The 25,329-nt window shown below is 34.8% G+C and overlaps 1 protein-coding gene across 2 annotated transcripts in view; it reads left to right on the top strand.

Annotated features, from left to right (window-relative positions):
- BTBD8 (BTB domain containing 8) overlaps positions 1-25,329 on the top strand; it is a 91,575-nt gene that overhangs the window by 64,281 nt on the left and 1,965 nt on the right. The window contains exons 10-17 of one of the 2 annotated variants that reach the window (XM_007169607.2): positions 10,649-10,831; positions 11,486-11,632; positions 12,524-12,653; positions 15,083-15,144; positions 19,799-20,507; positions 20,776-20,863; positions 21,335-21,474; positions 22,795-25,125. In XM_007169607.2, coding sequence (XP_007169669.2) covers positions 10,649-10,831; positions 11,486-11,632; positions 12,524-12,653; positions 15,083-15,144; positions 19,799-20,507; positions 20,776-20,863; positions 21,335-21,474; positions 22,795-25,125 — 3,790 coding nt within the window. The remainder of the gene's footprint in view (positions 1-10,648; positions 10,832-11,485; positions 11,633-12,523; positions 12,654-15,082; positions 15,145-19,798; positions 20,508-20,775; positions 20,864-21,334; positions 21,475-22,794; positions 25,126-25,329) is intronic. The other variant, XM_057534812.1, reaches the window with a different exon arrangement.

Consider the following 25,329-nt stretch of genomic DNA (forward strand, 5'->3'; position numbering starts at 1 on the left):
CTTCTGACTAAAGAACTCACTTGATAGCGAATGAAGTACGGCAGTGGGCCCATGCTTACTGATTTCACCTGTCCTACTGTGCTCCCTATCATCCTGAAGCAGCTGGCTTGATAGAATGGAGGAATGGCCTTTTGAAGACTTGGTTACAGTGCAGCTACGTGGCAGTGCCTTGTGGGATTGGGGCAGTGTCCTCCGGGAGGCTGTATATGCTCTAAATCAGTTTTTGATTTATGGTGCTATTTCTTAACATAACTAGGATTCATGGGTCCAGAAATCAAGGTGTGGAAATGAGAGTGGCTCCACGTATAATTACTCCTAGCGATCCACTAGCAAAATTTTTGCTTCTTGTCCCTATAACTTTAGGATCTGCTGATCTAGAGGTCTTAGTTCCAAAAAGAAGAATGTTTCCACCTGTGGACACAATGATTCCATTGAACTGGAAGTTGGGACTGCCTCCTTCTGGCCACTTTGTAAATCAACAGGCAGAGAAGGGGAATTATTGTTAGATTGAGCCTGACTATTTTTTTTTTAACATCTTTATTGGAGTATAATTGCTTTACAATGCTATGTTAGTTTCTGCTGTATAACAAAGTGAATCAGCTATATGTATACATATATCCCCATATCTCCTCCCTTTTGCGTCTCCCTCCCACCCTCCCTATCCCACCCCTCTACGTGGTCACAAAGCATCGAGCTGATGTCCCTGTGCTATGCAGCTGCTTCCCACTAGCTATCTATAAGGAGAAATTGGGTTGGTGCTATATAATGTGGGGAAGGAGGAATATATCTGGAATGCAGTACTCCCATGTCCTATGGTTAAAATCAATGGAAAAACCCAATTTAAGCAGCACTGATACTGGCCCAGGTTCTTCAGGAATGAAAGTTTGGGCCACCTTACCAGATAAAGAACTATAAACAGCAGAGGTACTTGCTGAGGGCAAAGGGAACATGGAATGGTTGCAGGAAAAGGTAGTTATAAATACTAGGTATGACCATGTGACCAGTTATAGAAATTAGCACTGTAGTAGTTATGATGTAAACATATTCATTTCCCCTTTTTATATGAATGTTTATGTATATATTAACCAAGTATTTTTGTTTTTTCCCACTGTCTCATTCCCCTACCATTTAATATAAGACATGTTAACTATATCTCTGTATTTAAGTTACAGGATACCAAGGGGTAGTTTGAATCAGTTTGAAGAGAGACTTTGTATCCTATTTTAGGGAGAGGGATAGCATGTTTGTTTTATAGGGGATGGTTGTATATGTTAGGCATTAGCATGACTTTACTTTGTCTCCATAGGAATTAACTATGATTTAAAGAAATGTGTATGCATGCCAAGTTGACAAGGGTTGGACTGTAGTGTCTCTGCAATGTGTTAGCTTGATTAGGATGAACTATGCTTCCCAGAATTTCCTTCTTTGCACTGCTTCCCCTTGCCCTGTATCCTCTTTGGTTTCTCTTACCCCTGGGCCAGGGATGTGTTTAGCTCCATGATGATGGGTGCTAGCATCTCCTGAAGGACACTCATTTCATCCGTGTTGGAGGCAGTGAGACCTAAAATGAACCCATCCTTGTGGATTATAGCTTGTGCTCTTGGGTGTCAGCTTGTCCTTACCCCTCACACTTTGCATCCATCATCCTCTCTCAACTGCTTTCCCTGTGGACTTCAAACTACAATACATCATCATATACAAAGAGTGCTTAACCAGCTCCCATAATTGCATAAGGTCAAATCCCTTTAACAGACTCCTTATGTATATAAATACCTCCTAGTGGTCCCATTTCTCTGATTGAAGCATGAATGGTATTTTAGACTGGGTTACATAGAAGATAACATCTAAATCTAACTGGGAAAATAAGTTTAGGCCATCAGCTGGTGATATACCACTTCAAAAAATAAATCTAAATCTGTGTTTATGCTAATGAAGGACTTTGTTGTTTTGTTGCTTACTATTTTGCATTAGTTTCTTTGGTCATTGAATGGTTACACTCTGTTCATGAGGCAAGCAAATGGCCCAGCTGTAATTCAGTTCAATAGAAATGAATTATTATCTAGTGGATTTTTAAAAGACCTTTATGGTTCAAAATATACTTTTTATATTTTGAAATTACGTATAACAAAGGTACTCTTATTTCCACTTTATATATAAGAAAAGAGAATCAGAGAGGTAAATGCTTTATTCAAGTTCACAGTGTCAGTAAATTACAAAACCAGGTCTTAAAACCAATTGCTGCCATTCTAAAGGTAATATAATAGATGCTCAGCATGGGCAAAGATTATTTTTAGGAAGTATGGGCCTTGACTTCAAGGAACTGACAAATTGATGGAAGGATAGGCACTTAAACAACTATGCACAACACAGGTTAGACTATGATGAATACTAGCATTAAGTTCCATGTCAGTCTTATTTACCTTTGCAGCACCAGCCTTAGGGCAGTGCCTAGCAGACATTAGGCACTCAGTATATATTGATAGGTATATAAAGGAGTGAATAGGTATAATTTATAATTCAGGTTTATACGTGGAATCACAGAAGTTAAAACAATTGATTCTGATTGGAAGGATAAGAGAAGTGATGTGAGCTGAACCTGAAAATAGAGGATAATTTCAAAATAAAAAAGTGGCTTTTAAATGTGACCAGGGACCTGGAGTCTGGGCAGTGCCAATATTCTCTTGTAACTGGAGTAATGAGAGAAGATAAGTCTGGGGAGAGGCTAAAGCCAGGTTGGGAGGGATCTTAACTGACGGTTTAAAGAAGTTTGATTTTTTTTTTAACAAGTGGTAAGTGAGTATAATTGAGGAATAAGCTCTTCATACTATGCCTCTCCCTCTCCTACAATATTTTATTTTGATTTTATAGCTCTAATCAGTTCCTTGTAAGCTTTGTGAATGCTTGGTTTTTCCTTTCAAGACAGATATAAAGATGAACATCAGAACAACCAAACTTACAGTCTTTTGGCATTGTGGTGATTATAATGAAAATTTGAAATTTTGTCTTTCTTTGTGGATATTCAAATTTTAAGAAACCTTAATTTAATATATTCTTCATATTTTACTATAGAAATAAAATATATTTTGCTTTATTAATAAAAATAGAATATTTAAAACTTTTTTTAAATTAAAATTTGAAATATGTTATCCAAAACAAATGAAAGAAAGATTGAGCAATCTTCTTAAGTCTTCTTTGGCTCTAATTCAGTTAAACCACATGTGTCATGGCAGGCACTTTACTCTATCAATAATATGCCTAACACTGTCATATACAAAGGGAGATAAGAAAGTGCTGCATTGGACTATATATGGAGAATTTTTTTAAAAATTTTAATATGAGGGACTTTGAGCTTTTTCTCCTTCTTGCTCACTATGCAGCAATTCAGTAGGAAGTGGCTACTCCCTCCTACCAAGTACAAACCGTTGCTTTTGGGAGGAAGAGAGAGCAGGGTAGAGGAGTTAGTAGAAGAGAGAAAGTTTTTAGAAAAGTTAGGGCTTCTAATTACTTGAACTATTTCAAAACAAGATTAAATTTTTCTGTTTCAAAATGTTTTGTTTTGTTTATGGTTTCCTTTGCTCTGCAAAAGCATTTAAGTTTCATTAGGTCCCATTTGTTTATTTTTGTTTTTATTTCCATTTCTCTAGGAGGTGGGTCAAAAAGGATCTTGCTGTGATTTATGTCCTAGAGTGTTCTGCCTATGTTTTCCTCTAAGAGTTTTATAGTGTCTGGCCTTACATTTAGGTCTTTAATCCATTTTGAGTTTATTTTTGTGTATGGTATTAAGGAGTGTTCTAATTTCATCCTTTTACATGTAGCTGTCCAGTTTTCCCAGAACCACTTATTGAAGAGGCTGTCTTTTCTCCACTGTATATTCTTGCCTCCTTTATCAAAGATAAGGTGACCATATGTCCGTGGGTTTATCTCTGGGCTTTCTATCCTGTTCCATTGATGTATATTTCTGTTTTTGTGCCAGTACCATACTGTCTTGATTACTGTAGCTTTGTAGTATAGTCTGAAGTCAGGGAGCCTGCTCCTCCAGCTCCATTTTTCTTTTTCAAGATTGCTTTGGCTATTTGGGGTTTTTTGTGTTTCCATACAAATTGTGAAATTTTTTTGTTCTAGTTCTGTGAAAAATGCCATTGGTAGTTTGATAGGGATTGCATTGAATCTGTAGATTGCTTTGGGTAGTATAGTCGTTTTCACAATGTTGATTCTTCCAATTCAAGAACATGGTATATCTCTCCATCTGTTTGTATCATCTTTAATTTCTTTCATCAGTGTCTTATAGTTTTCTGTATACAGGTCTCTTTTCTCCTTGGGTAGGTTTATTCCTAGGTATTTTATTCTTTTTGTTGCAGTGGTAAATGGGAGTGTTTCCTTAATTTCTCTTTCAGATTTTTCATCATTAGTGTATAAGAATGCAAGAGATTTCTGTGCATTAATTTTGTATCCTGCAACTTTACCAAATTCATTGATTAGCTCTAGTAGTTTTCTGGTAGCATCTTTAGGATTCTCTGTGTATAGTATCATGTCATCTGCAAACAGTGACAGTTTTACTTCTTTTCCAATTTGGATTCCTTTTATTTCTTTTTCTTCTCTGATTGCTGTGGCTAAAACTTCCAAAAGACAACCCTCAGAATGGGAGAAAATATTTGCAAATGAAGTAACTGACATAGGATTAATCTCCAAAAATATACAAGCAGTTCATGCAACTCAATATCAAAAAAACAAACAACCCAATCTAGAAATGGGCAGAAGACCTAAATAGACATTTCTCCAAAGAAGATATACAGATTGCCAACAAACACATGAAAGGATGCTCAACATCACTGATCATTAGAGAAATGCCAATCAAAACTACAATGAGGTATCGCCTCACACGGGTCAGAATGGCCACCATCAAAAATCTACAAACAATAAATGCTGAAGAGGGTGTGGAGAAAAGGGAACCCTCCTACACTGTTGGTGGGAACGTAAATTGATACAGCCACTATGGAGAACAGTATGGAGGTTCCTTTAAAAACTAAAAATAGAACTACCATATGACCCAGCAATCCCACTACTAGGCATATACCCTGAGAAAACCATAATTCAGAAAGAGTCATGTACCACAATGTTCACTGCAGCACTATTTACGATAGCCAGGACATGGAAGCAACCTAAGTGTCCACTGACAGATGAATGGATAAAGAAGATGTGGCACATATATACAATGGAATATTACTCAGCCATAAAAAGAAATGAAACTGGGTTATTTGTAGTGAGATGGATGGAACTAGAATCTGTCATACAGAATGAAGTAAGTCAGAAAGAGAAAAACAAATACCGTATGCTAACACATATATATGGAATCTTAAAAAAAAAAATGGTTCTGAAGAACCTAAGGGCAGGACAGGAATAAAGACGCAGACGTAGAGAATGGACTTAAGGACACGGGGAGGGGGAAGGGTAAGCTGGGACGATGTGAGAGAGTGGCATTGATATATATACACTACCATATGTAAAATTGATAGCTAGTGGAAGCAGCCGCATAGCACAGGGAGATCAGCTAGGTGCTTTGTGACCGCATAGAGGGGTGGGATAAGGAGGGTAGGAGGGAGATGCAAGAGAGAGGGGATATGGGGATATAGGTATACGTATAGCTGATTCACTTTGTTATACAGCAGAAACTAACACAATAATGTAAAGCAATTATACTCCAATAAAGATGTTTTAAAAAAAATGTTTTGTTTAAGCCTTTTTTAAAAAAAAGCTAATTATGAATAGTTTTTAAATATAGGAAAATTAAGACAAAAATAGGCATGGAGGATAGTCACTAGGGTAAAACTGAAGTTGTATATATATTATGCTTTTAGTCCTAAGGCCAAAAGATAATTGAAGGCCTATTTAATTAACACAATATCAAAAGAATTAAATAGTATGAGTCATAGTGTTTATTCAGTATATGGTGTTAGGACAACAACAGGAAGCTTGCTGGAAAAAATTTAAGTTGGATCTATACATCACATCCTGGTATGCCAGTATGCATTCCAAATGGATCAAAGATTTACAAGTAAAGAAAATGAAACCTGAAACACTACAGTTAAGTCCTGGGAGAATTAGTTTATAACCTCATCAGTGGAGTGGGGATACAAAATTCAGAAGCCATAAAAGAATTTGGTTACATAAAAATGCAAAATTTCTATATAGTAAAAATTACCATAAGCAAAGTCAAAAAACAAATGACAGTTCATATCATACTCTTATTCTAATTTTTCTAATATAGAGAGTTCCTACAAGTTGATTTTTAAAAAATAGCTAAATGTAGGGTAAGACTAGATAGTTCACTTAGAAAATACAGATGCCTCTTAATTTGATGAACAAATCTTCAACTTCATTTATTTAAGAGAAATGGACATTAAAATTACCATGTCAGACTGTTTTCTACCTTTTAGTATGGGGGAAAAAAGGAAATTTGTACTATTTTAACAAGGATGTAGGGAATAAGTACTCCTATTCATTCCTGGGAAGGGTATAAATTAGCACAACTTTTGCTGTGTTTTTCAAACTTTTTTGACTGACCCAGAGTAAGTTCTTTTTATGTTATAACCCAGTTAACTCACACATGTAGAACTGAAACAAGTTTCAAAAAAGAATACTTACCATATTCCATATGATGTTCTGATATTTTCTGTTTTTCTCTTTTCTATCTCTTTCTTTCTTCTTTCTTGTTTTGTCTTCTAATGCTGATTGTAAGCCACTAAATATATTTCTCTAGGTTGCTAGGGGAGAAAACTACAGTTTGGGAAACAGTGCTCCATTGAATATATGTTGGCAATGTTTTGTATCCTCCTGGTGCCCCACCTCATATCCTCTTGACACATGTATGTACTCCAACCATTGCTGCAGCATCCAGCTGCACACAGGTGTAATCTGACAGCACTTTCCCTCAGCCACATCACATGTATTTCTCACTTTCTGTCCTGAGGCTTCACTGCTGTTCTACCCAGGGTACCTATAGCTCTTCAAACCTGGAAGTGAAAGGGAATTAATATCCGGGGGACAAACCTTGACCAATGGGAGATTGGTCAGTGATTAACCAGTGATTAAATGTTTCCCTGATCTATCCCTTGGGTGAATAATTCAAATTGTATTCTCTGTGGCTCTTCAGAGGGCCCCCAACAAGACTGATCCCCAGTTGCCTACAATAGCAAATGCTATATCATTGTTTCTCAAACTTAAATGTATATACACAACACTTCAGGACTGGGTATTCCCTGGTGGTGGTCCAGTGGTTAGGACTCAGTGCTTCCACTGCAGGGGGCACAGGGTTCAATCCCGGGTTGGGGAACTAAGATCCCGCATGCCATGTGGTATGGCAAAAAACAACCACTTCAGGATCTTGGTTGAATGTAGGTTCTAATTCAGTAAATCAGAGGCGGAGCCTGAGATTCTACATTTCTAACAAGCTCTAGGTAATGGTTGCTGTGGATCACACTTTGAGTAGCAAGGAGCTGGAAAACATACCCTTCCGCTGGCTTTCCCTCCTTCCCTGTTTCACTCTTGGGTCATCTTGGGATCACTGCGTACAAGCCTATTTCTCAGGCTCAGTTATTAGGCAGAACCCAGGATAAGATAAGTAGTATTGACCCAGCAATTTTATTTCTAGGAATTTATCCTATAGATATATTCACATATGTGTGAAATAGTTATCTACAAGGTCATTCATTACAACACTGTAATAACAAAAACTGGAAAGAAACATCTACAAGTAGAGGACTGGTTGTATGACTTCTGATATATCCATATTATGGACTATTCCATAGCTATTAAAACAATAATAAGGCTCTTTATATTGTGATAAGAAAAATATTCAAGGTATATGCTAAGTATAAAAGGTAAAGTACAGAGTACTGTGCATATTAATGCCTCCATTTGAGTAAAATAAGGGAAAAATTACTTTTTTTGTTTGTATATGCATAAAATAACTCTGGAAAAATACAGAAAATAAATAATATTGATTGGGACAAGGGAAAATAGGTGGCCGGGGACAGGAAGGAGTGGGTGACTTTTCTTAGTAATGCCTTTCATATAGTTTTGAAATTTGAACTATATGTTAACTGTTGAATTTAAAATTTTATGTGCTTATATATATGGAACTAAAAAAAAATTTTAATGGTTCTGAAGAACCTAGGGGCAGGACAGGAATAAAGACGCATAGAGAATGGACTTGAGGACATGGGGACAGGGAAGGGTAAACTGGGACAAAGTGAGAGAGTGGCATGGACATATATACACTACCAAATGTAAAATAGATAGCTAGTGGGAAGCAGCCGCATAGCACAGGGAGATCAGCTCAGTGCTTTGTGTCCACCTAGAGGGGGGGAATAGGGAGGGTGGGAGGGAGACGTAAGAAGGAGAAGATATGGGAATATATGTATATGTATAGCTGATTCACTTTGTTATACAGCAGAAACTAACACACCATTGTAAAGCAATTATACTCCAATAAAGATGTTAAAAAAAATAAAATAAAATTTTATGTGTTTGGTCTAGAAGTATATTACATTTTCTTCCTTCTTTGAACCTTAAGCTACTCTTAACATTTAATGTTATCATATATTCAGATCAGTATGGAATAAGATCACATACCATCTGTTATCATTTATGTCCATCTTTTAGTTTTCCAATAGATTTCAAGCTAAATTATGACAACTATACATCTGTATTTTTAAAAAGATATTGCTTGTAAGCTGGCCATTTGCTGTTTGAGGAGAGACAGGTTGATTGGCAAGTCTACTGAGTTATTGCTTTTATGATTTTCTTCCTGAGCTTGAATAAAGTTAATAATACCAAAAAAAAAAAAAAAAGATATTGCTGTCAGAGCACATAACATTATGTATATAGTAAGTACTTCGTAGATACCTGCCAAGTTTATTTGAATACTCTACATTTGTCTCTAATACCAGAACAATGTCTATAGTAGAGCAAATCGGGCTTACTGCCTAAAACTTAGTAACTGCACAATTACTCAGGAAGTTACCAGAGGAGGAAAGGATAATGGTAAATTATAGTAAAAATGTAAAAAAAACTTTTTAAAGACTCGAATTATAGCAAAGTATGATTTTTTACTCAAATAAATAAAGCAGGGGAAATATAGAATACATTTCAAAAGAATTCTTGGTAAATGGGTAAAATTTTTAAAGTTTTGATGTTCAAGGATTAAACTTAATTTAGCTTACAAATTCACTTACAAACTCTCAGTCTCTGTTGATGCTCAGAGATCAACAGATGTTTGTGTCTACTGTGACTCAGTTCTGTACTAGGACCTGTGGTTACAGCGGTGAGCCAAAACAGACATGGTTTCACATGCAGTAAACATACAGCCTAGTGAGAGAGATGGGTATTAATCAAATAGTTATTTCATGATTGAATAATTACAAATGAAGTAAGTGCTCACTCTAAAGAGAAGGGACAGGTTCTCTGATGGCAGGTGTAAAAGGAATCTGAAGTAGGTATAGAAATCAGGGAAGACTCAGTGCTTGAGGATTTCAAGCATTGTCATTTCCAGATTTACTAGTTATTTATTGCTGTGTAACAAACCACCCCAAAACTAAGTTGCTTTAAACTAAAATTTATTCTCTGTGGATTGACTGGGTGATTCTTCTGCTTATCTTGCCTGAGCTCAGTCCTGCAGCTGCTTTCAGCTGGTGGCTAAGTTGGAGGCTGGGCCTCCCACTCCCTGTGGTCTTTCTTACCAGGCTTCTTCATGGCTTCATGGTCCCAGAACCAAGAGAGTAAAGATAGAGGCTGCAAGGCTACTTGAGGCCTACACTCTGAAACTTGCACAATACCACTGCTTGTGCAAGCAAGCGAACAGGCCGGTTTAGATTCAAGGGATGCGGAAATAGAGTCCACCTCTGGATGAATTGAGCTACACAGAATTTGTGGCCATTTTTTTCAATCTACTACAATCGATCAGATTACTATTTATTCAATAAATCATTATTTCCTAAGGATCGTTGTAAGAATTAGAAATCAAACATGAATAAAATATAGTAATTTTAAGTTGCCATTTTTTCCTTTCCCTTAGAGCACATGGTGCTTGTGAACTGTCATTTCATTTTTTATAGAGATCAGTATTCGTGAACAATTTTTCCTATGGTATAAAAATGAATCATTATTAAATAAATAATATAATATAAAAAGAAGAGTCTTACCTAATTAGAAAGGAAAAAAAACTGGGGATTATAAGTAATTTTTAGCCTTTCTAAATTTGTAATAAAGAACATGTATTTTATAGTCAGAAAAGAATTAAGGCTGTGTCAGTGTAGCCATGCAGTTATGAATGATATCTATAAGCACAAAAATTAATTCAGTAGTGAAAAATCTCAGGGAAGTCAAGCTTTTCTTTGTAGTTATAACTTTGCTCTCATGTTTGTTTTAGCTGTCTTTTAAAGGTGATTTGTTTCCAGCTCAAATTTTGCCCTTTTGGATAATTTTGAATGAATTAATAAATATGTAAAGCTAATGACAAAGATATTAGCTACCTGGAATTTTTGTTTTTGCAGGCAGTGTCACAAGAAAACAAAAGTATTTGATTTGCTTGGAAAGTTATTTTTATGAGCAGTAATCTAACTTTTTTCCCCAATATTTTCAAAATTATAAGAATGATAAGAATGCTGCTTTTCTTCTGATGGAAAGTGACAGGCTAATCATCAGTTTACCCAGAGTGAAGTGGACAGAAGCAGCACTGACCATGGCATCTCAGCTCCAAGAAGAATGTATTGCATTTATTATAGAAAACTTCTCCAAGATCATTCAAAGCGATAATTTTGCTCTCCTCTTACAGGTACTGCGTCTAAAATTATATCCTATATTTAGTCCCGTCTTTGTGTTCTGATTATAATTATGTAAGTTTTCAAATTCAGGTTGCCTTTGATTAAATTAGTATGACTTAAATAAATTCCATAGCAGATGGCATGTTTGCATAGCATTTAGGGCAGTGATGGACAGGATTTTTGGCTCATAAGATAATGAAGGGAGGAGGGGACAGGTTGAGTGCCCTGGCAAGGCACAATGTAACTCTGGCAACTCCAGCCCTCAATCGGCATAAGCCATATTTTAGAAATTGAAGTCATAAAGATATTGTTTTTGTCAGTAATGCAATTATGGTTCATGCAAAATTCTCTGTCTTACTGGGACCCACTTTCTCTAAATTTAGTTACTTAATAAAGAACTTTTATAACATTTCTAGGCTCTGTTTTAGGACTATTTTGGCTCTTAAGAACTCTGTGTGTGTGCCGATATTTTTAACAGAGGAAAGGGATTAGTATAATATTTATTATTATAATGATAATAATTATTATTATTAACAGAGGAAATAAGATTTCTGATTGACTTCATATAGCCAGTTATGATGAATGGTCTGCCGTTATGCCAGACTTTCACATTTCTTACACATTTACATATATTCCTATTAAATATCAATTTCTGTGTTTTATAGTCACAAGCAATGAGTAGCACATCTGATCTGCTGGACAAAATTTTAAAAGCAATTGAAGAAAACATTACCACTGAGAATAGTTGCTCTCTTCTTATGGCTCTGGACACATTACTGAACTCTGACAGTACAAAGGAAATGGTATTTGATGTAATAAAATTCATTAAAATGATAGAATATTTAAACTGTTTTAAGATTTTTAAATATATACACGTTTTAAATGTCGCATGGTTCATTGAAACTGTTTGATACCTGGGGGGTGGTTACAGTCTCTACTTCTGTGTATATTTGGAATTTTTCATAATACAAAATTTTAAAAATTTCATTTACCTCCAAATGGACTTATTATAAAAGTTTAGAATTTGGAAGTTTGGCTGGCTAATTCTAAACATAGTTTGGTACTTAGCAATATTAATTGGTACAGCATAAGTTTAGTATTTCTCCCCAGTCACTACATTAAATTTCCTAAATATAAAACTTAAAGAATTTTAAAGAATGTTTTATAGTTTTAATCATCAGTGTCTTTTAATTTTATAATACATTCTTAATGTTTGTCTTAAGAAAAAAATCACTTAAAATTGGATGGACTGAGAAAAAGCAAAATTAAAATATATCTTATTTTTAAATGCAATTAATCAATGGTAATTAACAAGCTAATTGCAAATTATTGACATTTTTTATTTGTTCAACAAGAATGACAAAAACTTTCATCATATTTATTATTACTGCATAGAGTATTTGACCTTGTAATGTCAGAGCTGATTTGAAAAGGCTGTGGAAGGTATTTACATAAAGGCCATTGGTGGTTTAAAACAGTGTTTGGTTAAAAGGATAATGCTGAAAGGATAAGGTTCATGTTCACTATAAAATTCTGTTGTTAAAGAGCAAGGCTTCATAAATAACTTGTACCCGACGATCTTAAAAATCTAAGTGATGACATCATTGATCTAGTTTAGGAGTAAGTAGATTCGGAAGGGAATAATGACTGGTTGCTATGACAATGTGGTTCTGACCAGCTGCTGATTTGTTGCTTGAACACAGGGTTTTACGTGCAAGATCCAGGCTCTGCGTGATAAGCTGTGGATCTTCCTGGTTCAGTCTTTCTATGCTGTTCGTCACACAGAAAGCTGGAAGCTGATGAGCACAGATGATCAACAGAAAATCCAAGCAGGTATATTAGCCTTGAGATTTTTTATTCTTATAATTGTGACAAGAGATATTTTAAAGGGATTCTAATAAGTGATAGGATTAACGTTTGTTTGCTTCTGTTCAATAATAGCTTGCTAACTGAAACTAGTGCTGGTATGTTTAGGCAGTTTTAATAAATCATGCTTTTTTTCTGTTCTTAGAAAATGAAACTCATTTCCTTAAATATACATATATAATTCTACTTTATCTTAGCAACTTTATATTCTAGCCAAATTTGCTTAAAAGCATTCTTTTAGAGAGATTTAGAAGTATAGGAAAATGTAACCCATATAGAGCAGATTACCAAACATACTTTCTCTCCCTTTTAAAATATATTTTTCCATAAAGCTTTCCCATCTTTTGCATAAGATACCCTTTCTTGTGGTTTTGCCTAGATTAGATGGCTTTATTCCATGATCGATTGGTTCAGTGATACGATGTGTGCTATTGCGGAGTGTCCCTCAGGAGCCGCACAGTGCTCTTTGACATTTAATAGGTACCGTTTGAAATATTAGCATTAAACAAAAGATTTATACTGCTTAGAATGTGTTTGTTTCAAAAATGTTAAAATAAAAAATTGAGGGTGTGGAACTAAAAATGGCTTCATGACTATTTTTGGGTTAAAGCAGGTACCTTAGGAAAAATATTGACAGATTCAGTAAGTATACTTTTAAAAACATTTTAAATTAAGAGACTGTATTTTATGAAGCAAACATTTCTGTACTATAAAACATGGAGACCATATGTGATATAATATATTCTTGATAGTACATGGCTATGTTAAATTCTTTAATAATTTAATCAAAATATGATTTGCTCTGTCTTGCATTAGGAGCATAACACGATGGTGTAGCCAGATGTGATCTCAAGAGCACTTTTCAAAGAAATTCCAACAAAATAATAAAACAACAAAATCCATGAAACAACAAAAGTCATGAGAAGGTCTTTAGAAATTGGAATTTTTTTCCTTGTGACTGTTTCTGTACTGATTTTTAGATGACAGTTCATCTGTACTATACAGTGTAAAAAAAATAAGATCAGCATTCCTTGAGTGGGTGTCATTCAACTCTCTTCTGATTGGGAGTGAACTTTGCTTTTCTCCATTTTTAGAGGATTTCGTAGTTAAGTTGGGTCCCGAACAATGTTCTTTATCTTAATTCTTCAAAGTGCTAATTTAAAATACATGTGAATACATACATATATATACACATATCTAAAACAAAATATTATTGGTAATCCAACTAATTGTCAAAAAGAACTTTTCAATCTATTACATTCTATCAGTGTAAAAATAATTTTTAAAATCTTAAATATGTTGAATTATAATGAGTCCTGACTTATGCATAATTATTGCATTGGGAAATCCCAGATAAAGGAGTAATTCTAGGTTGTCTTTGTTATAACATTTCTTATGTTCTAGTTTGAGTTACTGATCTTTGGGAGAAATCTTGTATTAATTTCCACCTGTATATTTTTGTGCAGTCATTTGCTAACCACAAACCAATCCCTGTAATGCTATTTCTAGGATCCTGCTTTGTCTTATAACATAGTTCCTATAGAATAGAAATAGTAGAAGGTGCATGGTAGGGTTACAGATAATTTGATGTATTTTTCATCAGGTGTTTTAATAAAAATAAAATCAATTTTGGAAAATATATGTATATATTTCTTCAAAATATATTTTAAAGCTACATAACCTTCAAAGGGAACAAATACATTAGCTAAACTATATTTATGGCTCTCATACCATTATTCCTATATATTCCCCTGACGTCATTTAAATTCTTACTTGAAGAATATAAACTGAGTTCCCCAATAATTCCCATATAAACGTAATCTATAAAATGAATTTTTAATGTAATTCTAAAAAGAATGATATAGGTTTAAGGATTGTCTCTTGTTTTATTTTCAACAAAACCTTATCTTTTTTCTCTTTACTCCTTCCTCAGGACATACCTGCAAAATCAGAAAATTTTTAACAGTATTTTAATATTTTTTAGGATAGAAATTTTCTCACATTGAATAGTTTATAAAATATTACATTTGCCACAATCTGTAATTTTTTGAAATTTGGAAAACTAGCTAAAAAGAAGTTGTCTCTAAAATTTCAAGCTTGAGAAAATTCTAGGGTTTTGTAAATGTATAAATCTTCTCTGTGAGACTGTACATTTCTCATTTATTAATTTTAATAATGTAAAATCCATAGGGACAGGAATATAAGATTCAAAATGAAGTTCTTTAAGAAAAATTCTAAAATAGGGAATTATTTATGTGTACTAGATTGGTTTCAACTTTTTAAAAGTTATTTCCATCAAAAATGTAACCTTTTTCTGCTAATATACTATTTTCCCTCTACTTCTATGGTAATAATAGTGCTTCCTGTAAAATTAAATTGCTTTTTTTTTCCTACAGCTGCATTTGACAAAGGTGATGACCGAAGACTTGGCAAAAAGCCTATATTCAGTAGCTCTCAGGTAAACTTTTACAATTTTACAGGCCCAGAAGAAACAAGATACCAAGTAATTTAAATTTTATCATTTTATATTTCAGAATAATTTTTAAAGATCTATTCTTTCATTAACTAAAGCTGTTTCTGGATGGAAATAATTTTGAGTCTTGTTTTTAATCAAGTGAACATTTTGTAAATTTTTAAGTGATATGCATTTTTTTATATCCAGCTGGTATGGGAAGTGAAATATTGTCTACCATTTTTATTTCCTTGAAAACCTTTTTGGCAACTAGCATGTTGGAACTATTCCAGATCAGAAATTGTCTAGAATTCTAGATCTAGTTCCATGTCTGTTTTTCTAATTAACCTACTTCTTACAAAAGAAGATTTTAGTTGTCCCAGTTTTCTCTATACTAAGATTTTAATCCACATAATATATTTTTGGTGCGAAAAAGGCGGTTAATACCAAGAGTACAGTTGTGTTCACTTTAAAAGTTACTTGGTGTACTTATATGAGTTAACTAAAAATAGTCAAACTCTTAAAAACTAAGTAGAGTGGTGGCTGCCAGGGGCTGGGGAGATAAGGAAAAGGGGAATAATTGTTCAATGGGGATAGAGTTTCAGTTTTGCAAGATGAGAACGTTCTAGATATCTGTTGCACAACAAGGCGCATATAGTCAACCTGACTGTACTGCCCACTTAAAAATGGTTAAGATGGTAAATTTTATGTTATTTGTTTTTTAGCACGCACACACACACACACACAACACACACGTTAGTTGGTATATTCATTATAATATGAAATACATTTTTATTCCCCTAAAATGTTATTAATGATGATTAGAGTTCCAATCTAGCTAACTTACAAATGGTCACTTAATAATATATTTGAAGCATAAAATTATACTAACCTAGACACACATTACAATGATATGGAGAGATACACTGAGAGTTCCAGTTTGGAATGCAAAGAATATATTGCCCTTGCAAGAGTGGAATTGGGCATCTTTTCTTCCTTATCAGCCAATAGATAGGAACTCACACAACTCCAAGCCACAACCAAGAGCTCTGATGGCTTGAGGCAGAGGTCAAGCTCTAAATGTCTTGGGTGAGAAACTGTGAGATGCTGGAGCTTTTTGCTAGTAAACCTCCTAGGACTATTTCCCTAAGTGTGTTCCATAATATACTAGCTCCATCATACGTTCTACCTAAGAACATCTAGTGTCAACTAAGGTTGAGAATTGCTACACAACATAGCTCCTCTTAGACACTAACGATGCACATCAGCACCTAAAAGCTCTGAGAAACACTACAGTAAAGAACACTTTTGAATTTTGTTTCCCCCAAGATTTCCTCAAATTTTATAACCATGGAACACCACTAGACTCCCTCTTGACCCCTCTTAAGCATGTTGTACAGTTCCACAGAACATATGTTAGGAAATGGCACCTTAGAACATTTTTTCTATGTACTATGTTCCCTTTCACCCTATGTGTTTGTGTGTGTGTGTGTGTGTGTGTGTGTGTGTGTGTGTGTTTTAAGGCCACCAGGATTTAGCCTACCTGCCTTTCTTTCCCCTGTTCTATCTACTAACTGCTATCAGCCAGGCTTTTCCTCCTTCCTTGCCTTACAGCAAAATAGAACAAAATCTCATTTCCCTTCCTCAGTTCCTGACTTTCAGGTTGTCCAAGGGTTTATACTGTTAACCACAATGGGAAGGAAACAGGCTAATATGTTTTCCTCAGAAAGGCAGCACTGTACTGAAATGGGTCCTGGACATAAAATTATAAAAGTTCAGATCTTGACTTTACTATCTTTGTCATCTGTGAGTCTTAGTTTGCTTATCTGTAGAATGGAGTAATAAAACCTAGCTGGGATTATTGCGAAAATTAAGTGAGATAATTTATGTGCAGTTGTCTAGTCTGTAGTAAGTCCTCAATAAGTGTGGTATGAATAAGTGTGTCTTCCAAAATGAGATGAGATCTTTTGGAGGTGGGAGAAAGTTGATGAGATAAAATAGAGAGAAACGTTTAAGAAGGGTGCTGGTACCAAAATACTTAAGACTAAAATTATACGATGTCTGGGATTTGCTTCAAAATAAAATGGTGGTAGTTATATATGAAACAGAATTGGCCAAGAGGTGATAGTTGTTAAAGCTGGGTAGTAGGTATGTGGGGATTCATGATACTGTTCTGTCTTCTTTGATTATGTTTAAATTTTTCTATAATAAAAAGTAAAACAAAATAATACCAACAAAAAGGAATAGTACTAGACCTGAAAGTGTGTCTAAGAGGAATGCTTTATTTTTTATTTTTGGCTGCGTTGGGTCTTCGTTGCTGCGCACAGGCTTTCTCTAGTTGCGGTGAGCGGGGGCTACTGTTTGTTGTGGTGTGCAGGCTTCTCATTGCGTTGGCTTCTCTTGTTGCAGAGCATGGGCTCTAGGTGCGCGCGCTTCAGTAGTTGAAGCACATGGACTCAGTAGTTGTGGCTTGTGGGCTCTAGGGCTCACGGGCTTCTGTAGTTGTGGCTTATGGGCTCTAGAGCACAGGCTTAGTAGCTGTGGTGCACGGGCTTAGTTGCTCCGCGGCATGTGGGATCTTCCCGGACCAGGGATCAAACCCGTGTCCCCTACATTGGCAGGCAGATTCTTAACCACTGTGCCACCAGGGAAGTCCCAAGAGGAGGGCTTTAGAGTGTTACTCTTTTTTCTTTATCTTTGTCAATAGCATGTGGTGACCATTCCCAACTGGTCAGTTGTATATAAGAAACATACATAAACTTTGTAGATGTAAGTCATAGGTTGCCTAAAAATGCATATACGTTGAATCCTCACCATGGTATACTATGTTAATGTGAAATTTCTAAAGGGGTAGAGTACCCCATATACTACATAGATCTCACCCATAGCATGATGCTTTAAAGTAGATAGATTCAAGGATAGAGTGAATTAAGAAGGATTAGTTTTAAGGGTGGGAAGAGGTCTAACATCAGAGTCTTCCTGGTTTTAGGTATTAAAAATAGAGAAATGTTATTTTTTGAGCTAAGATTTGATCAAGAAAACAAAAAATGAGGACCTAGCCTATTTGAACTTTATAAGTATTACAGAGAATCCTAGTACACTGCACTGAATGGGACCAGTCTCTACCCCTAGACATGAATAATCTGAGGCCCAGAGATATTAGTAATGATTTCTTAAATATCCTATCTTCTATTCTTCAGTTAAAAGCAAAGCTAGAACAAGAATCTAATGATTCCTTTATTATTATACCTTGCTTTTTGCTAAACTTAACTAGGTTATTTATTACTTATTATTTATGTATATACATATGTATGTGTGAATATAGACACACACACACACATATTTATGTTATTTTTATCTTAGACAAATTTTAATTGTAATTAGAAGCTTTCATATTTAGAAATAACTAGACCTTGAACTGTATATCAATATGTGCTCAGGTTTGATAGCCATCATCACATGTTCTTGAGTACCCAGTATGTGATGGGCACGGTGCTAAGGGATACAAAGATGAAGACAACACAGGCTCTGCCTCATACTTCTACAATCTCATACAGCTTCCAAAAGGGAGGGAGTATTTACATAATAAATGGCAATATATTCTTAAATTTTTATTCTGTAATTCCTACCAGTTTTTAAAATTTTGTTATTCCCTTCCATACAACGTTGGTTCTAAGCAAAATGATAAAGTAGGTGCATTGTCTTTAGTGCCCTTCTATTTTCCCCTTTTTATCTATTTCACCTGTTTTTAGGACCCCTTTTCCTTTCTCCAGACAACCAATACTGTATTACTATGTTGTGGTTTTGTTTTTTTTTTTTTCTCAAAAACCAAACTTTTCAGGAACTTCCCTGGTGGTCCAGTGGTTAAGACTCCGTGCTTCCAATGTAGGGGGCATGGGGTCAATCCCTGGTCAGGGAATAAGATCCCACGTGCCACGCTGCACAGCCAAAAAAGTAAAAAAAGAAAACTTTTCAGGTGTAATGTTTTGTTTCCCAGGGACTCCCACACCCACCCCCCCCCACCCTTGCCTCCAGAGGATTAAATATTTAGTGATAAAATTTCTGGAATTTGGGATAGGATTGAAGAGAGAATTTTTGGTGAAAATCATTAACATACAGATGATTACCTGCTTAAAGCAGTAAATCCTGAGCTCAAGTCCTAGTTCAATCCCTTATCAGCATATGGCCTTGGGTAAATTACATACCTGCTTTAATCCCGTTTCTTGTTGAAGAAATGGAGATAACAACAGGAGCTATCTCATAGAATTGTTGTGAGGATTAAGTGAGATGATACATGAAAAGCATTTTAGCACAGAACCTGGGAGTGGGCCCTTGAAAAATGTTGGATATTGCTATCATTCACCCAAGGCATCCTGACACCATTAAGTATTCGTCTTTACCATAACTTCATAAAGTTAAATAGTATGCCTTTTAAAGTAGAATCTCCTGTTAATTTTGTATGTTTTATTTCAGATTTGATTAAGGTAATGTGATCAAAGACATATTCAAATGATCCCAGATCATTCAAGTTTTAAGTGGCCCTAAATCATAATCTGAATTTTGCTGCTTTTTCCTCTTTGAAAAACTGGCTATTGAAACATAAAGTATTATGTGTCCAAGACTTCAGTCAAGTTACAGAGTATTTTTTTCCTCTTTGTAGCAAAGGAGACAAGTTTCTGACCCTGGTGCTATAAAAAACAAATCTTGGAGAGAAAGTAACAAGAAAGAGTATTGGAGTTATCCCTCTACTAATCAAAAGATGAAATCTGATGGATTAGGAGCATCTGGACATTCATCAAGTACTAATAGAAATTCTATAAATAAAACTTTGAAGCATGATGATTTAAAGGAAAAGGATGGTACAAAAACCGCATCCAAGAGTACAAAAGAATTAAAAACTGTGGGAAAAAATGTTTCTGGAAAGCCCAAACCTATAATAAAGCCCAAAACAGAAAACGGTGATAATGCAAAGTCAGCAAACATGTCACCTAGACAAGTTGTGGAAAGATCAGCAACAGCAGCAGCAAATGGACAGAAAAATTCAGTAAATGGAAAAGGAGTGAGAAATCAGGAAGGTCAAATTACAGGTGCCAGACCCAAGGTACTCACTGGGAACTTAAACGTGCAAGCCAAAGCAAAGCCTTCGAAGAAAGTGACAGGCAAAGATTCTCCTTGCCTCGGGATTGCAGGGCCCTCCAGCAGATCTACAAATTCAAGTATGGAATTACTGACTTCCACTGACTGTCTGGATGAACCAAAAGAAAATGGGTCAATAAAAGAGAAGCCTTCTGGTCATAAACTTTCCCTTTGTGACTCTCCAGGACAGACTGTGAAAAACAGTGTAGAAAGTATCAAAACTTCCACTGTAGGTGGGTTTTAACACTCTAATTTTTAATAGCTCTTGAGGAGCTTTTTAGGAACAGTTAAAGTTCCTAGAAAAAAATGAACCTATGTTTGGACTTTTATTTAGTTTCAAATGCAAAAAGATTTTAGTAACATATATTCATGCAAACTGAGAAAAAACAGTTTTTCTCACCGTAACATTTAATTTTGTATATAGTGTATGACCAGTGAATTTATACATACTTATTACATATTTATTCCTCAATCTCATGGCTCACTCTTCTTAATTTATAGCAGTAAAATCTCGACCTGTTTCAAAAGTTACCAATGGAACTTCCAATAAAAAAAGCATTCATGAACAAGAAACTAATATAAATAACAGGTAAGTCTTCATTCATTGTTTTACCTAGACATTAGCTTTCTCTGGAAGTTAATTATATACTAACTTCTAGCTAAATATTGTTAAAATATCTTTCCTTTGTTAGAAAATTTAGTATATTTACATAATGATATTTTAAAACTTTTCTTATTTAATTATGCAAAATGACGATTGATACAAAATGATAGAAGAATAATTTATACTTGTGGCACCTTATTATGCATTGCTTTACCATAGTTGATCTACAGTTTTATAAACTTAAACACTTATGAACCTATGGTTTTTTCTATTTTCAGAAAAGAGATACATTTTTTATTTCTTTGAGAAAAAATATTTTTCTTTTTTTTTTTTTTTTTTAAATTGAAGTATAGTTGATTTACAGTGTTGTGAAAAAATACATTTCATGTATGGGTCTTTTAAAAAATTATGTTTTGGAATCTCAGTGTAATACTGAACACAAATAATTTTTCTTAGTGTGCTAAAGAAGGTCACCAGCAAAGGATACAGTGATCCAGTACCACAGGCAATTTTAAAGAAAAGAGGAAATGGCAATGGATGCGCTACAGCTCAGCAGAGGACAAAGAATGCCACAGTTAATCTTGCTAAAACTCAAGGTAAAGTTGAAATACTCCCAGGTATTACTTCCTTGTTTAAACTGAATAAGCAGAACTCTGATTCTGGAACTTTAGCAGCAAATAAGCAAAGTATAACGTGGTTTCACTCATTTTACATTCATTTCCTATTTTAGAGATGAGATTTTATTCTTCCACTTTTCAGACAAGTATTTTGGTATTTTGGGGTGTGAGTTTAGTTTTTGTTTTCTTTTGTGAAAAAATAAGGGGGTCACTAGGTTATCTGCATTTCTGGTCCTTCTGTATATTATATCTGTGCTTCTTCAAAGTTTCATTGATAATTATAAGAATTCCATCTGCAAAACCAACACTAAAGAGCTCTTTAAAAAGTAGTGGTACAATCTAGAGAGCTGTAATACGTAGGGAGGAAGAATATTCCCTCTGGGCTCTGTGCTATGCCTGTTGTTTTTCCATATTCTAAGAAAGAGAAGAATACTGATCAGATTGCATAATTTGCTAATATAATAACTGATTTTAAAAATTAATTTGCTTTATGCATTAAGCATTCACATATGTAAGAGCAGTTTGTAAAATGCTAAAACCAATTTTGAGGTAGGTAATGAATTAATACTGAAAGTAAATTTAAAAGTAAGCCAGAGAAAAGTTATTCATGTTCTAGTAACAGCTAAAAAATAAACATTTAAAAAGATTTGATAATTCTGTTTGACAGATTTAAATGCTCAAAATATCATCTCTAGGACTTCAACCATTATAAACAAATGAATTCCCAAAATTAATCCTCTTTCTTTCCAGTTACCAGCTTTAGTTTCAACTGCAGATCTAAGTTGTTAACCCTAATGAGCTACAATAATAATGATCTGGTTATGAGAAATAAATTAGCTTTGTTACTGTTTGAGGAAAAAAATTGCAACAATTTCAACATTTCTATTTTGTGTTTTAGCTTCATTCTCCTTTTCAGCTATGTGGAACAGTCTGTTTTTCCCCCTAGAACTTCAAAGGGAAGAAAGACCCTTACTGCTCTTTTGGCATAAGAAAATCAGATTTTTCTACCCCCATATATTTATGCAAATCCAATTCTGGCATAAGGATCAATGCTCTTTACTTGAGGAGGAGAGATCCTATTTTAATAATTTTATTTAAGATGCTGGAATACTTCCTCTATATTTGTAATAAATTTTTTTTTATTTTATCACATCACTAATGCCTAATTTGTAATTGTCCGTTTGATCATATGTTACCATTTCATTGTTATCTATTTTATTTCTTCTAAAGGGATTTAAAAACAAATATTGAATTTCACTCACAAACTGGAAGGTATATTTTTGAATTTTCTTTTCTTAGGTTCCCAAGGAGAGTCATCAGATTCAGTAAAATCTTCAGTCTCTTCAAGGCAGTCTGATGAAAATGTGACAAAATTGGACCACAGTGTAACTACAGATAAACAAACACCTAAGAGAAAAATTGTCAAGCAAGGACAAACAACATTGCCTAAGATTAGTGCAAAAATAGTAGCAATGCCTAAAACCCTAAATCAATCTAAGAAAGGTGAAACTTTGAATAATAAAAATTCAAAACAGAAAACACTTCCTGGACAGGTTATATTGAAGACTCAGCCTTCTTCTCTAAGACCTTTAAAAAGTGAACCATCTGTTGTCCAAAAAAGTGTGCTTCGTGATGTATGTGATAATAATAACAAAGGCAATGTTTCTGAACAGAAGCCTCATGAACCTCTAATTAATCTCACAGCCGAAATCAGTGATACAGAAGCATTTCAGTCACCATGCATACGTGACCCACAAAAGCCATTAAACAATCAAGAAAAAGAGAAGTTGGTGTTAGAATGCCAAAATATTTCAAATCTGGATAAATTAATTAAACGTGAACTGGAATCAAAACAGATTTGTTCAGATAAAAGTGAAACAAATTTTTCTGGTCACAAAAAAAAAGATCAATGCAACACAGCTAAAATACATTGTCGTTCTGATGAGAGTGATAATGTAGATCCAAAATTTGATAGCACCACTGCTCTAAAATCAATGATTTCAAATCCGAATGAAAACTCTTTGAACTCTAATCCAGTTTGTGACCTAGACTCAACAAATGTAAAGCAAGTCCATTCAGTGTCAGATAGGGAGAAGCAAGCAGGGAGAAAAGATACAAACAAAAAATTAAACATTAAATGTGTGAAAGATGTTTTACCTTGTGTTCCTGAACAGACAAATGGTACCTTAAATTCTGGTCAAGATGACAGAAAATCTAGAATTCATGTAGAAGAACAGACAATTCCCAATCAGTTTTCTGATGACTCTGCCATGAATGGAGACACACATGCTACAGTAGACTCAAATACTTCCTCCAAGTGTTTTTTGGAACAAATACCAGGGAAAAATTCTCCTAAAGATATGGAAACAACAGAAACTCCAGAGAGCCATGAAACTCGAGAAGCTCCATTCATGAGTCGCTGGAATTTGAGTACCAGTGTTCTGCATCAGAGAGAGAGTCCTGAATCTGACAGTGGCAGTGCTACAACATCCTCTGATGACATAAAGCCTAGATCTGAAGACTACGATGCTGGAGGGTCTCAGGATGATGATGGGTCAAATGACAGGGGTATTTCTAAATGTGGCACTATGCTGTGCCATGATTTTCTTGGAAGAAGTAGCAGTGACACCAGTACTCCCGAAGAATTAAAAATATATGATAGTAACTTAAGAATTGAAGTGAAAATGAAAAAGCAAAGTAGTAATGATCTTTTCCAAGTGAATTCGACAAGTGATGATGAGATTCCTAGAAAAAGGCCAGAAATTTGGTCTCGATCTACAATAGTCCACCCTAGGGAAAAAGAAAATATTCCACGAGGCAGTATCCAGTTTGCTCAGGAAGTAGATCAGGTTTCTTCCTCAGCAGATGAAACAGAAGATGAAAGGTCTGAAGCTGAAAATGTTGCAGAAAATTTCTCTACATCTAACCCAGCTCTTCAGCAGTTTCAGGGAATAATTAATTTAGCTTTTGAAGATGCAACTGAAAATGAAAGTCGCGAGTTTCGTGCAGCTAAAAATTTTAAAAGGTCAGTTTTACTTTCAGTAGATGAATGTGAAGAACTAGGATCTGATGAAGGGGAAGTCCATGCTCCCTTTCAGCCTTCTGTAGATTCTCCTTCACCTTCTGATGTTTTTGATGGCGTTTCTCATGAACATCACGGAAGGGTCTGCTACTCCAGATACTCACAAGGAAGTAAAGGTAGTATTTTAGAATGTAGACAAGAGAAAGGCAATAGTGTATATAAAAACAAAAGCTCTCCCTTGGGTCTTAGTAGCATTGACTCTTCAAGAAAAGATAAACAGAGTGCTTCAGCCACAGAAAAAAAGAGCATAACAGATGTCCTGTCCAGAGGAGGCAGACAGCTTCCTCCAGAAGATAAAAAAGTAAACAGTGGAAGCAATATGGATAATGACTTTCAGCCACGCAGCAAACTTTCAGATAGTGATATAAAATCTCAAGAAAGACCATGTCATCTGGAACTTCATCAAAGAGACCCCAGTTCTGACATACCAAAGAACAGCTCTACAAAATCTCTGGACTCCTATTGGAGTCAAGTTCTGCCTCCAGAAGGACAAGTGAAAGAGAGCCATTCTGCAGCTACCGAGAAAGCTAATATTGCTTTATCTGCAGGTAATGTACAGATATAGAAATGCTAAATCCATAAGAAAATGAGTTTATAGAATTTTAAAGTTGTAGGTAGCCCTGAATGTTATATTTTAGTTAGATAGAATAATTACTTAAGCAACAGATTCAAATTTTAAATGAAAACTGAAATTTCTTAATAGAATGAAAATAGCTAGTTACTCTTTATTGTTCACTTAAAATCTTAGTGAA

This window comes from Balaenoptera acutorostrata, chromosome 1, assembly GCF_949987535.1.
Source record: "Balaenoptera acutorostrata chromosome 1, mBalAcu1.1, whole genome shotgun sequence".
Taxonomy (NCBI): domain Eukaryota; kingdom Metazoa; phylum Chordata; class Mammalia; order Artiodactyla; family Balaenopteridae; genus Balaenoptera; species Balaenoptera acutorostrata.